The following is a 14,428-nucleotide window of genomic DNA, read 5'->3' on the forward strand; positions in this document are numbered from 1 at the left end:
ATACAAAATGTACCCTCTGTAGGCCTCTGTTGTCTTTCATTTTAGATTCAAATTGTTATTTCTAATGGTGATGAAATCATGGAACCTGAGTAAATCATTTATAAGGAAGGAAGTAAGAGACTTCGAAAAGCACTGGACCAAAACAAAATGTACTTTGATTGTATGAATAGTAGGGGAACCATACATGTATGTACCTACCCGGACAGGAAGTACTTAGAATACATGTGGGTTAGCAGGATGTTCCTGTGGAAAGGTTAGTTAAGGTTTGTCTCCTCAATGTCTTCTTACATGTGCACCTTTCAGTGTTAATTTTGTTGTATATAACGTTAAGTCACATACTTAAAAACACCCACTTTTTTAACATTATAATGATAAATCATAGCCTGGGTGCCATCCTACTTAGTTTTCTGTGGCTTCCATATACTCTCCTCTTCAATTAGTAGAGAGAATGAGGGCCGAAGAAAACTATCTATGATGGCACCTGCATAAAACTATAATTTAGCATTGATGTACAATTTAACTTTCAAACTTACTACTCATCATTGTGTCTGTACTACAAAAACATGTAATATAAGTTTTGTTTGGACATACCAAAGGAGCATGCTTGGACATTTTGAGTCAGAATCAAGAATATAAATGGGTAAGTTGGGCAACTGCCTCGTACAGGATAATGATCCTTGGATATCCGTCGCAGGGCGATGATGACGTAGGGAAATGGCGTCGTAGGTGCGATCGCAGCCCAAAAGCTGAGGCGCAGGTGCGTCCACACACTGGGCATATAACGGTGGCTCAGGTGGTCAGGGTCTCTAACAGGATAATAACCTGATTGTACATAATTAGACTGTAGTGAATGTATAAACCTGTAAAATTAACTTGCAGTGTAGTTGGTCGAACCTCAGACTGAGGACGAAGCATGACAGCGTTTTTTGTTAGCTGATAGCGTAATGCCGCTTATTACGTCTCGCATGTTTAGCCAAGCACACCGGGTCCCCTCTACTCTTCTGGATGAGTGTGTAGGGTTCTTTTACATTGTAGTATACAGTAGAAAAGTTAGTATATTCTTTAAGTAAACTAGAAATCGATGCTGACAATTACCTTATGCAGTATTGGTGGAAAATGCAGTAAGTTAGCCTCCAGCTGAATGTGCAGTATCTTATTTATTTTGGCCTATAGTGAAAACTTGGCCATGCCAACATTTGCCCTGCAGGGAAATTTGAGTTCACACTCCGGTTACCACAGATAAAGGGCTCTGTTGGGCCCAACAAGCTTCAAACATTCTAATATGTAAACTTCTCACGTCTCGGGTGGAACTGCATGTTTTTGCGAAAGGTTCCCAGGATTTGTTTTTCTTGTGACTGGACCCACTTCCTTATGTTTCTTTAAGTTTTATGATCACAGCATTCAGGTAGGTAGGAGTTAGAATGTAAGATTCAGGTGACTACAATACAATTGCAAGATGATTGGCAGTATCTTTGCATCCTTGAACACGGGAAATGTACATGCTGCTTGCTGTGTCACTGTTTTTGTGCTGAGACAAAATTGATTCTTGTTGATCTAGCAAATCTTACTATGACTTACAGTTACAGCAATGTTTCCTGTTAAATTTTGACCGACAAAAATGGCTATGTGAACTAAATAGTATTCTAATTAAGACTCTAGGCATGTCAGTAATTTATCATTATGGAGTGCTGTCATGCTTAAAGGAGAATTCCACTCAGTAAGCGGGTATTTTTTTCTGATAAATTATGCTTGTCTAAAAACAAATACGCCCGAGTTTTGACTGAATTACCTCTTAGGACTTTTCGATAGTAATCCTTTTCAAATCCATGTAATCCCCCACAGACCCGCTCTTTCTACTCTGCTGTATACGCATGCGCACTAGTCCAAACACGGAACAGACGACAAAACTGTCATGGCCGCCACAGACTCGGATGAGTTGGGCCCTAATGACATCAGGCCATATGCCTTTAAGCCTGAACATGATTCAGGACAATCAGAGAATGGCGATGAGAAAGAAGACCCTTCCAGAGCCTCCGCTGGAGCTGGGACTGCCACACAAGCAGAAGCGGCATAGGACGGCCGCGGTGACCAGACGGAGGGTTCACGGCTAGATCCTGGGGAGCTACACGAGGAATTCCATCCCCTCTGTCTCATGAGGTCTGCACTCAGACTGCACTTATACGGTGACATAACCCTGGAATACAAGATGTCAGAGTGCCATTGAGCAATAGGTAAATGTTGTTACTTTGTCTCTGTCCGTTTTATTTTGCATATCTACAACATCGACCTGTGTGTCAGGACTCAGCATGATAAGCTCACGAAAACATTGCTACGTGGGGTTGACTTTGCGAAGTTCTTACCTGGGGTGCTGGCTGCATAGTAGTCGTACCACTGTATAACCCGATATATTATGTACCGAGAAGTTTTAAATAACCTTTCCTGATGCATCTTGTGTGAAGAAATGGACAGTAATTTTGTAATTACTTGCATTACTAAGGGTGAAAAGTCGGGAAATGTTACACAGTGTGGGAGGGGGGCTGTCAGTGCAATACCAAGATCTGAAAATTATCAGACTAAACAAAAATGGCCAGATATTGTCTACATATTCACATAGATGTGTAGTAAGGATAAGGAAAATATTGTGCACATATTCAAATAGATGTGTAGTAAGGATAAGGGAAATATTATTTGGATAAATAAATCAAAAAAAGACAACATTCTCGTCCTTCTGCAGAGTACTTGTATTAATCTTGATACAAGAAAAAAACATGTAACATCACAATTTACATGCATTTTTTGTTTCTCCCAGGATCTTACGATACTGACAATTCACATGCTGGGTTCACAAACGACGCCTAGGAAGAACAGTGTGCCGTGTGGTTCTATTCTGTGTGGTCAGTAGGATAAGGCAGGCCTATCCATCTGAAGATGGGACATACATAGGTTTTCTTGAGGCAGATAAGTAGGTCACTAGGTGAGCAGAAGAGCATGTAGGTTTAGATATCATGGCCCAAATTGTATTTACAGAATTAGGACATTTTGCTGCTAAGATGTTTCGCCATCACCTGTCCAGTTGGTCTATAAATCAGTTTGTATTCTTCTAACTCAATACTGTAAGTATTAGAATTAGGGTGAGGGTTTAGCTGGTAAGTCAAAGAACAAACTTGATAACAGTCTTACATGTACACAGGGGTTTCCAAACTTCTAACACTGCATAACAGGTGTGTTTCAACCAAATATAAAAAACTGTCTAGTACCTGTATGTATTCATTTTTATATATTCATGGTTTATAGTTAAATTTATATGGCAGGCCGAATGGAAACCTTAGCTATTGTCCAAGTATCATTATTTCTACATTCCTTTGAACTAGTTGTACAGCAAGAAAGACATATACATGTATATTACAAGGATATACAATTATATTTCTGAATAATTTTTAAAAATGGCTTGTGTTTACATTTGAGACAGTATTGTTGGACACACATAAACTTGTGGTGGTTGTAAAATGGAATATTTACTTCTGAGATATGTAGGCAGGACATTTATTAATAAAATGCTCCAATGGATATACAATTGGCAACTTGTCCTCATCAATCTAATAAACATAACCTGTGACATATGACATCAGTATATTACTAAGTATCTACCAGGACCTATATTATGTAAACTACTGTTGACATGTTCATGTTACATGTTCAAGCATCAATATGTATAGTCTAGTATTTGCACATTTTATGTGTCTATAGCAGAGACAGCACCAGAATTTTCAAAACATTTCAAAACATAAACTACATATACATGTAGTTTAGTCATGTAAGGCATGTATGCTGAAAAAAATCAGTACAAAAATGAGGGAAAAAATTAAATTGACTACAGAATGATTGAGCATATAAAGGGGCTGGCTTATGGTCTTCAAAACTTGTTTGGTACTGCGCAATAGCTGCCTGTTTGTCTGGCCTGGGAATGTGGGCAATGTTAGGGGGGTAAGTCTGGCTTTGGGAGCACCTGGTCCCCCCAGTACTCATTGGACTCCCGGCGCCTGTGCACGACAGCCTCCAACAGCATTCTTCTGAAAGTGTAGTCCTTTTCGTAGATGTTCTTCACCACATCATCCCTTTGCCTTTTGCTGTAGCCCAGAAGCCACTTTAGATCACCTGCAGAGAGAATGTATTCTGAAGTCAACTACATCTTTGTGATTCGTAGAGTTAATTCATTGATACAGAGGTGCCAAAATAATGCTAAGCCGGCAATTTTCCTTCACATTAAAAAGAAAAATCATGAAGATGTACGATTGTACACTACTTGTATTATGCAGCTTGACATTTTGTCCAAAAACAAAGAACATTATTATATTACTTGTTTAGTTAGCCATAGAATTTCAAAGTCACTCTAAGAAAAGGTTTATAATTCATTGTTTACTATTCTATGCTATGCATACAAAAATATTTCTGTACACTTACATCTTTAGGTTACTGGTTAGGTGCACCGGTACCAGTGCAGTAATTATCCAAACAATGAATGTCAGGCCCTGCTAGTATCATACACTTTTTTTCCCTCTTTTTTACCATAAGAAGTAATCTTACCAATGACACACAATATGACAGCCGAGCCCTAGATAAAATCGTTGTCATTGCAAGAAGTAAGTGTCCATACATGAGAACAAGCTAGAGATGTTACATCATTTTTTACATTATATAAATTATACTAAAAAAAACACTACCTTTTGTCTTGGGCGTTTCCTTGGGCTTTTCCTTGGGTTTTCTTTCCTTGGCGTCCTTACCATTTCTATCAAAAAAACAAAATGACAGTAATGTATTTACTAAAAATATACGCATCAATCATGAAATCATTAAGACAGACATTCTGCGTCATATAGATATAGATAGATACATAGTTTATGTAATCAGAGTACAAATGGAAGTCATATGTTGACCTGAAATAAGCCAGATCAAATGAATCATGGCGGTGTCTGTTAGTGTGGCCAACCTCAGACACAATTTCTCACAAACTCTATAACTATAAGCTTGAAAGCTTATAGAGTTTGCGAGAAATTGTGTCAAGCTATATGATTGTTAAAACAATCATAAAGCTTGACTATCATATATCCTGGAATGTACACAAAAATTTTGAAGTCTAATACAGAGATTCGGGTACTTGAGAAGTTAAGTATGGAGTTGAATTTAGACCAGACCAAATGTCAATAACAAAAAAAATGGAGTCCATGACAAATCAGCACGTCTGCTTGCATAGCCCATTTCTGGCCCTAATTTCTCGCTAACGGTTGATGTGCCTAGCTAACGGAAGCAGTCGAGTGACTATCATATATCCAGGAATGTACAGAAAAAGTTTGAAGTCGCTAAGGTCTTGGAATCCAGAGATCTTGGCACTTTAGTGTGGAGTTGAATGTAGGTCACCATTATGTAAACATCCAGGCAAAATGGCGTCGATTAGAAATGAGCCATCTTCTGGCCCGAATTTCTCGCCATCGGTTGACTCTATAAGCTAACGAAAGCAGTCGAATGACTATCATATATTCAGGAATGTACGCAAAAAGTTTGAAGTCGCTCACATCTTGGAATACAGATATTTTGACACTTTAGAGTGGAGTTGAATGTAGGTCACCATTATAGCAGGCGAAATGGCGTCGATGATAACTGAACCATCTTCTTGCCCGAATTTCTCGCTACCGGTTGTGCCGATAAGCTAACCAAAAATAGCCGAGTGACTATCACATATTCAGGAATGTACACACAAAGTCTGAAGTCGCTGGTGTTTGGGAGGACAGAGATCTGGGCACTATAGTGAGGAGCTTTTTGTAGGTCCCATACCCAGGCAAAATGGCGGCGATGATAACTGAGCCATCTTCTGGCCCGAATTTCTCGCTAACGGTTAATCTCATACGCTAACGAAAATAGCCGAGTGACTATCATATATTCAGGAATGTACACACAAATTCTGAAGTCGCTGGTGTTATGGAGGACAGAGATTTTGGCACTATAGTGAGGAGCCTTTTGTAGGTCCCATACCCAGGTAAAATGGCGGCGATGATAACTGAGCCATCTTCTGGCCCGAATTTCTACCTAACAGTTTACTTGATACGCTAACGAAAACAGCCGAGTGACTATCATATATTCAGGAATGTACACAGCAAGTTTGAAGTCTACCGGCTCTTGGAATACAGAGATTTTGGCATTCTTAAAAATACCCTTTTGCTATCTAAAATGGCTACTTCTGTACATGTAGAAAATACTGCAGAAGGACAACAACAACAACAACAACAGCATAAAATCGAAAAGCGCTGGCCTAGCAGTTCTGATAAAGATTGTGCACATATATGTAGTCTACTCAAAAAGGTATTCCTAAACTTCATAGTATCGTAATTTATACCAGTACCAACCTGTTTTCTTATTGGAGTCCATCCTGGCCATGCTGGAAAGCCCTCCCTCCATGTTGGCAAGTCCACACTCACTAGCATACCGCGCATTGAATTCTGGGATTGTTGGATGGATCCTTGGGGGGTTTCATGCCTTGATCACTATCATGTAGCGCCTTGCGTTCAGGCTTCCACATATGGTAAATTTTACAAGGCAAACTTAATCCAAGGATAATAATTCATTCTTAGAGGAATGGCGATTCCCGCTTACAGAGTGGAATACTCCTTTAAGTAGATATGTCTGGGAAACACCTACTTGCATGACATATTTCAAGATTTACCGTAATCTCAATTATCATCATGTTCAGTGAACTATAGACCGGCACGTCACAGTCTAGTTGTATTGAAAACTTGTATTTCTTAGTACATTAGTACATGATGTACTCTAGTTGTACCAGCTGGCGAGATGAAGAGTTTTACTGCCTGAGTGTGCATGTTTAAGCTTCATACATTGATTACATTTGGGCCTTCTGTATGTTTATTGCTCATCTTATTACACATTAATGTCTTTACATACTATGTTTCATGAAGTCATAGACAGTTAGAATGGCTCCTCCTCACAAATATCTTTTGCATTTTTACAAAAGTAGTTGTATTGAGATAATTATGTTTTTCTATAAATGTCTTTATTCAGGCAGTAACCACAGACTCTCAGATCAAGTCAGGATGGAAGTGGAGACAATCTCAGAAGCGTCGACATCTGCTGAGAGTTCTCCTCAGAGATCCGTCCCGCCCAGACCCTCATCCCAGCCAGATGCAGCCCCACACTATTCCTCAACAGACAGGGAAGTCATTGTCATCAACAAACAAGATGCCGTCAAGGATTTCGTCCCCTCCAACCTGAGAAAACTGACAGGGGACATGTCATCCATGCCAGCATTTAGGGTGGAGAGGGAAACCCGGTCGCGGGGGAAGAACGCATCTCGAGGTCCTCCCCCTCCTTACGAGCACTCCAGGATGGACGGAAGGCACTCCTTTAAGAGTGTTCCAGAAGTTTCTAAGTTACCCATGGATGAAGTGGCAAGGAGGACTCGTCCACTGACCGACCAGTTTTCTGCCAAATTGGCCATATTTGAAGGGGGCTCTGAGAGCAATGTCATGAAAAGACCACCAAGGAAACATTTTGCAGAACGGGTTTCTGAACTTCAAGAGACGGTGAAAAGTCCAGCAAAAGAAGAGAGTATTGAAGAAGAGTCCAATTTCCAAAGGGGGGTGGTAGGGAAAGGGGAAACTAATGATTCCACAATAAGGACAACGAGATATGTGCACAGAATCTCGCTCAGATTCAAGAAGGACAAGGACAAATCCGAATCTGCAGGTGCAAACCCAGAAGGTGTGTCCCCACAGGCTGCAGATTCAGAAGCTGCGAATGTGCTGCCAGTTTCTGTGCAACCAAGTAAACAAAGTTTCGGGAAGGAGTCATCAGAAGGTGCTAACCTGGATGACTTCCAAAACAGATTTGCGCCTGCTCAGATAATTCTTCCCCCCAACCAGGAAAGGTTGGTAAGGGAAAAGACCAAACAGTTCACCAGGAGGATGGATCCTGTGGAAAGTGTTGGGATTGTGGAGCAGGAGCCCAGTTATTCTGGGTCCCCCAACAAGGAAGTGAAATATGATACTCCACCTATGCCTGTGCAGAGGGACTCAGTCAGGGAACCCAGGGTAGGTAAACACTTTTTTCCTAGGGCTAAGATTGCATAATGACAGCCTATGGCTTGTCCTTGTTGTTGTGAAAGTTATAAGAAAGGAAAATTGCTGATTGTTCAGAAAAGGGGTGGGGTGTAGACTGTAGTGTAGGGCATGTCAGTTGTGACTGCTACATGTTTTGTTGTTGGAACAGGGGTGCCAGAGCTAAAGTACACCTCAAGTTGCAAGCTTTTCTTCATTCAATCTGCAATAGGATACACTTTAAGATCTGTGTTTGCCACAGTTTTGAGCTCCTATTTTATGCAAAATGTAGGTTTCTTTGTTGATAGATAAGTAGCACACATTAAATTAATGCATCAGACTTTGTGCTGGTGTGTCTAAGTGGCCAAAAGTCAACATGCACAGCAAACAGAGCAGAACACCGTGACCTCTGTTTATGGGAAAGGTCACAGGCTTTGTTTAACGTCTTAAAGTTCTTTCATTTAAGCTACACCAAAGGTGTGAGTGAAAAATTTACACAACTGTAGATGAAATTGTTGTTTGGTTGAACTAATTTCTAGCCCTAAGTTGTTTATAAAGGTGGTGACAGAAGTTTGTAGAAACATACTGGTCCCTTAAAACATGCATGACCTCACAGGGCTATTTATTATCAGTGACATCAGAAAGTGGTTAACATTACAGTGTGCATACTATGTAAGGTGGTTTCAAATTGATGTCCTTCAGTTTCTGCAAAGTTTACAAACAAGATTCAATGAAAAGAAAGACCTGATACAGACCATGCTTGGGGTCATTTGGGCTTTCAATATTAATGTCATTTCATGTAAAAACCAATTGCAAATGGATCTTGTGACATGTCTTTGCCACATAATACTATAATATACATGAGATATCCACAGTTGTCACTAGATTATATTTTCTGATTGTCTCCTGTGAATCTATGGAATAACATATAGTTAACGTACAGAAGCCAAATTCTGATTATGTATGAATAGTGCAAGTACATTTATTTGATTTACCATATTTCATTTACAAGGTGACAAATATGCCCAGCTGTCACCACTGCCTTTATAAAGGATTGATCTCTGACCTCTGCATGTTGAACTAACCATGAAGTCCATCCCTTAATTGGGCTGTTTGCCCACATTCTTTATGAAACCTTTTTTGTTCTCTCCCGAACATTTTTCTGAAGCAACTCATGATTTGTGGCTAGAACGGCTGTTACATCATTCTGTTCCTCATTCGGCTAGCCTTACATTTCCTGCCAACTTGTTTCCATACAAGTTCCTCCTAAATCCCTGGGGGCTTTCCCCAGGGCTTATCTCATCTGTCAGCAGGCTACATGAACCCTGGACTTTCCTCTACAAAATCTCTCCTCAACTCTCTTATCTTCTTGTGCATATATTCTAGACCAACACCACGGTGCAGAAGCAGGAAGTGTCGCCCAAGTCTCCAACTTCCGCAGCAGGAAGGTAAGAATGTTGCTGATTCATGCTTTTCTGGTACGTAATATGTATACATGTATCCTGTACATGTACTTGTATGTGTCTCTTAGCTTCACATAACACAAAGGGATGTACATATACTGGAAATCATTGTACTGGAGTGTTTGAAAGTACATACAAGCAAGGTTTGGATGAGAATGAAAAAAAAACCTTTAGTTTAAGTCTAAGAATTCGCTAAATCTTTAAGAGTAAAAATGATGGAAACTAAGAATAACAGAGCAGGAAAATTTGCACCAACTTTTCATCAGTTGAAGAAAATTTCAGTCACACATACCGTTTTTTTTCTTTAACATGATGTGTTTTGCGCATATTTGATGTTGTGTAAGAAAAATATTTCATCACCCAGTCAAATTATTCAATCTGGTGATGAGACTGCCTAAATCGTACCATATTATAGATCTAGAGAATAAATTCAGGCAATCATTTCTCCAGACATTGCAATGTAAGTTGCAATCAACGTTTCTAAAAGAACATTTTAGTTTATACTAATGTAATGTTTTTTTTACTCATCCCGCTTTTTGATAAACAGTTTAAATCTTTTTGAGACATCAAGAATAAGGTGCATACTTTAAATTTGAAACCAAACATGAAGGCTATGGTAATGTAGGAGAGGTAAAAATTATAACATTTTGTGGAAATTGTCATCTCTGTTTCAGCTATTTACATGTGCAACCTATGATATCATGGATATGCTATGTACAGGTCACAAATGGACTACCCTTTCTCCCCTTTTACAGCTACTCTGTGACCATAGTTGGAGGGGTGCCAGTCCGAATTGGAAGTACATCACATGTGCAACAGAACATGGTAGGGGACAGCCTTTGAAGTTAAACCCAGTATATGATTTAACCAAGTGTCTGTGCTGCTGTGCATATATATATTAGACACATTTCACCATGACTGTATCCTGTCCTAGTTTATTATAAGCTACTGTCTCTCAAATATGCATTGTTGTGTAAATGCTTTTCCAAGACTTGTTTGCTGTAAAGATTCAAGGTCTACAACGCCCCCATTTGTGAGATTGTGTAGTGCCTGCGTGATGATTTTAAAAAGTCCTATTTTGCTAGAAACAAATTAAAAAAAACACTGATTGTTAGATGAAGGTGGTAATAACGAGGTGGTATGAAGTGCATATGGTAAAAACAGCAAACAAGAGCAACTACTGTAAATAATTTTGTAACAAAGTTGAAAAATGGATCTATAGGCAGTATCATTTCACTTTTAATACAAAAGTAAGGGAGCACATGATTTTCTTTTCAAGTATACAGGTCATTGCTTTTGTGCGGAGTTGAAATACCAGTATACCTATTTTTAGACATCTAGAGATTACAACATGTACACAAAGTCTTTTGTTGTGCCCATGTCTCTTTCACTGTAATGACTGTATCTCTTCATGTTTTATTCTTCTCCTGTCCTTGATGTGTGTTTGTTTGCACACTTTCTGTGCCATAGAACACAGCCAAGAACCCCTTCTGCAGTTGTCTCTCTCCCTCCTACTCCAGAGTGTCCTTCCAAATGGTGGGCAGTCATGTAGTTGTACATGCATGTCCTCTTAATATGTTTTCTATTTAGAATCAATATCATTTTACATCCTAACAACTTATTGTCAGGTTACATGCTTCCTCTGCAATGTTCTGTGTTACTTCTGGATACGTTGCTTTATAACAGGTGATTTTGTTTGAAAGCAAAATGAACATACTTTCATTATCAAGGAGGTTTCGGATTTCATGAATGGAGGTTCTGTGAAACTGGAATTTAACAGTAACATGTACATGTAGCATGCTACTCTGCAACCCCAAGTTTGTATTGGGTAACCAATAATTCAGCTGGCTACATCTCCTGAAGAAGTACAATGTACATGTAATGACAAGTACATGAAAAAGTTATTGGTGTAAGAATGATTGACAGGACTTGTCATGTTAATTGTCAGCTTTATATTTATCAGCCACCTCCAGATCAGTCTGTTCGGATGAGATCCAAGAACAAGGTCACAGGCACTCAAAAATGTAAGTACATCTTACGATATGTCAAACTCAACATGTTGATTTATTCTTATATACTTGTAGGTTACAATAAGGTTTATTGTCTAGAATGTAATTGGATCTATTTATATATTATGTATCTATTTATCTATAATTAATGTGTTCCATGTTGTGACAGACTCAAGGAGAAGAATGTCTTGTAAGGACCTGGGAAATGGGGATTGCCAAGGGTGGCTGTGGAAGAAGAAGGAACAGAAGAAGTTTTTTGCACCAAAGTGGAAGAAGCTGTGGTTTGTGCTGAAAAAGTTCTCCCTCTACTACTACGCTGATCCTCATGTGAGTCATGGAATGCATATATTAGAGTTTGTGTTTCTGTCCATGTATTTGAATGTCTAACATTCAGAAGGAACAGTTGTGGATGTGTACACATATGAGTGTGTGAATTATTATAAAATCAAAGTGCATTTAAAGTAAGGATCTGAAATATATCTATTCCAACTTAATTGTTTTGCAAAATACAAAGTTCAGATCATGTTTCCAAATCAATCTAATGGCTGGTGCCATTCTATTCACAGAACATGTGTGCTCTTTTGTAGATAATTGTAGACAAATATCTTATATTTCTTTTTTTACATTCTGTCTGTTCCAGGCTCTGAAAGCTGAAGGGATCATCAACCTGCCGGAGTACTCTATCGTCTATGCCACTGACTCTGAATGTGGGAGGAAATTGTAAATAAAACTCCTTAACTAAACTCTTGGATTTCTTTATTGGGCAAATTAAGTTGACTATATCGACCCCAAAATTCTATCTAGAGTGGATGTTAGATTGTATATAAAATTTTGGAACTGTTTATCTTTGCTTCTCTAATAAAGCTGTTCTTACTTTTTCAGTGGAATAAAAGCCTCCCATACAGAAATAAAGACCTTCTTTTTTGCAACAGAAAGTAAAGAGGACCGTGACAGGTATGTACATTGTACATGCAAGCTCTGCTCTTTTTGCAAAATTAGGTTTGTAAATTATTGATGCTTCTATGCTTCTCTTTTTCAGGGAGGCAATAGTATTGAAGAATTTATACATTTAACAGAATGCAACCCTATTTTACTTTCACAAAACTTTTTGAGAAGTTTTGTTGCTCAGGAAATGTTTGCAAAAAATGACAGGGTACAGAATGATACATGGCAAAAGTAGAGCCATGTAAAGATAGGAAGTAAACTGTGGAATGATACCTTAGTATTAAACATTAAAGTTTGATGAGCTGAATATTTCTCTGCATGTTCCAGATGGCTGAACAAGTTACAGCTGGCATCCATCCAGTATGACAGGCAGAGTATCCACGATGAGTCCCTCAATATCCTGGAACTGGCAAAACAGTGTCCGGCCATCGTAGGTGAGTGGGAGGGAAACTAAAGTGCATGGTACTGCCAAACTATAGGCATGACCTGTTTGTTATTGGGATTTATGTTGTAGTGTTGCATCATAAGAGTCAGCTATGGTCATAAGAATGTACACTTGCTGTCACAATATCACAGCTACCAGTCTGCAACTAACGCAAATGTTTTAATATGCCGTCTACTGTGAAGTATGAACTGACATGTCACCCCATTACATGGCTAACAATACATATACAAAGATATGCCCTTAAGTTTACTTAACACCAGAAGAAGGTTTGTCTATGGGGTTCTTATAGATAAGTACAAAATTGTACCACATACAACAATGTGCAAACTGTCATAATGAGAAAGAGGCAACTCTTTTTGGCCATTGCCCAAGACAGGCGCCATTTAAATGCTTCCTGCCATTTTTCTACATACTCCTGACACATGCCTCCACATTTGCGCTGTTCCCTATAATGGAGGCCATTTCAGCAACTCTTTTAAGTCTCTCTGCACATCTGCCTAATTGTGTTCTCAAGGGAGCCTGTGATGGAAAATCTGGGCTTAATCTAGTTTGTATTCCCCTTTTGAAATACTGTAAAATGCCTACATGTGGCCAGGCTAAATGTCAGCATTTTTGAAATGGCAAGTACATTTGCTTTGCTTTTATTTTGGCAAAATACATCATTCTAATATATTGGCTGGATGAAATTTGTGTGATTTAGGCATTAAGCACAAAATTGTTAGATCTTACCAATCCAACCATTTTGCAAATTTTTCCAATCCTACAGTAGCAGGTACATGATAACGTTTTGGCTGATAGCTAAAACCTTACCCTGCTTGTCTGATCTTCTGTCATTGCAGAGGGCTTTGGTTACTACAGCGAAAGTGACGAAGAAAGTGAGCCTCCATCTCCAGGCCCCCTGAGTCCTACAAGTCCCCCTGGGAAAAGGAAGCCCACAGTGGGAGAAGAGAAGGAGGGTTCTCCAGAACGCCCAGTGTTTGACGACAGCCCCATTGTAAGCCCTCCCTCCAGTGCGCCCGTTAGAAGCAGCATGAAGAGGGACAGGGAGCAGACAAGGAAGCACAGCTACCTTGCAGCTGTGGACGCTGTGAATGGGACCAAGAAGAGCCCTCCCCAAGAGAGAAGACCCACATACGACCCTCCAAGACCCACGTACGACCCTCCAAGACCCATGTACGACCCTCCAAGACCCACACATGACCCACCAAGACCCATGTATGACCCTCCAAGACCCATGTACGACCCTCCAGGTATGGATGTGCAGCATAGATTTCCTGCCTTTCTGGCCTATAATTGACTCGTGTTAACTGGAGATTATGTTATTTCAATCACCAATTATCAGTATCTAAGCATTTATATTTATGACTTCATTTTTATGAAGAGGTCAGCACATAAAAGCTGTTTCCCTATTTTGAGAGTGTGTGATATAAAGCTGTCCATGCTCATTTGAATAGAATTTTCTGT

General features: G+C 39.4%; 1 protein-coding gene and 2 long non-coding RNA genes across 10 annotated transcripts in view; 2 read left to right on the plus strand and 1 right to left on the minus strand.

Annotated features, from left to right (window-relative positions):
* Positions 1-14,276, plus strand: part of LOC136433879 (serine/arginine repetitive matrix protein 2-like) — a 53,427-nt gene extending 39,151 nt beyond the window's left edge. For 7 of the 8 annotated variants that reach the window (XM_066426462.1, XM_066426487.1, XM_066426502.1 and 4 more), the window contains 10 exons: positions 7,069-8,096; positions 9,489-9,550; positions 10,321-10,390; positions 11,036-11,101; positions 11,529-11,589; positions 11,744-11,901; positions 12,215-12,294; positions 12,457-12,528; positions 12,847-12,953; positions 13,804-14,276. In XM_066426462.1, the coding sequence (XP_066282559.1) occupies positions 7,069-8,096; positions 9,489-9,550; positions 10,321-10,390; positions 11,036-11,101; positions 11,529-11,589; positions 11,744-11,901; positions 12,215-12,294; positions 12,457-12,528; positions 12,847-12,953; positions 13,804-14,261 (2,162 nt within the window). In that variant the 3' untranslated portion in view covers positions 14,262-14,276. The remainder of the gene's footprint in view (positions 1-7,068; positions 8,097-9,488; positions 9,551-10,320; positions 10,391-11,035; positions 11,102-11,528; positions 11,590-11,743; positions 11,902-12,214; positions 12,295-12,456; positions 12,529-12,846; positions 12,954-13,803) is intronic. The other variant, XM_066426471.1, reaches the window with a different exon arrangement.
* Positions 1,694-3,574, plus strand: LOC136433975 (uncharacterized). Its single transcript, XR_010755683.1, has 2 exons — positions 1,694-2,231; positions 2,810-3,574. It is a non-coding gene; the product is annotated as an uncharacterized lncRNA (long non-coding RNA).
* Positions 3,403-6,661, minus strand: LOC136433972 (uncharacterized). The gene is made up of 3 exons (XR_010755682.1): positions 6,399-6,661; positions 4,722-4,786; positions 3,403-4,155 (listed from the first exon to the last, which is right to left on the minus strand). It is a non-coding gene; the product is annotated as an uncharacterized lncRNA (long non-coding RNA).
* Positions 14,277-14,428: the final 152 nt, after the last annotated feature.

Source organism: Branchiostoma lanceolatum, chromosome 1 (genome assembly GCF_035083965.1).
Source record: "Branchiostoma lanceolatum isolate klBraLanc5 chromosome 1, klBraLanc5.hap2, whole genome shotgun sequence".
In the NCBI taxonomy this organism is placed as follows: Eukaryota; Metazoa; Chordata; class Leptocardii; order Amphioxiformes; family Branchiostomatidae; genus Branchiostoma; species Branchiostoma lanceolatum.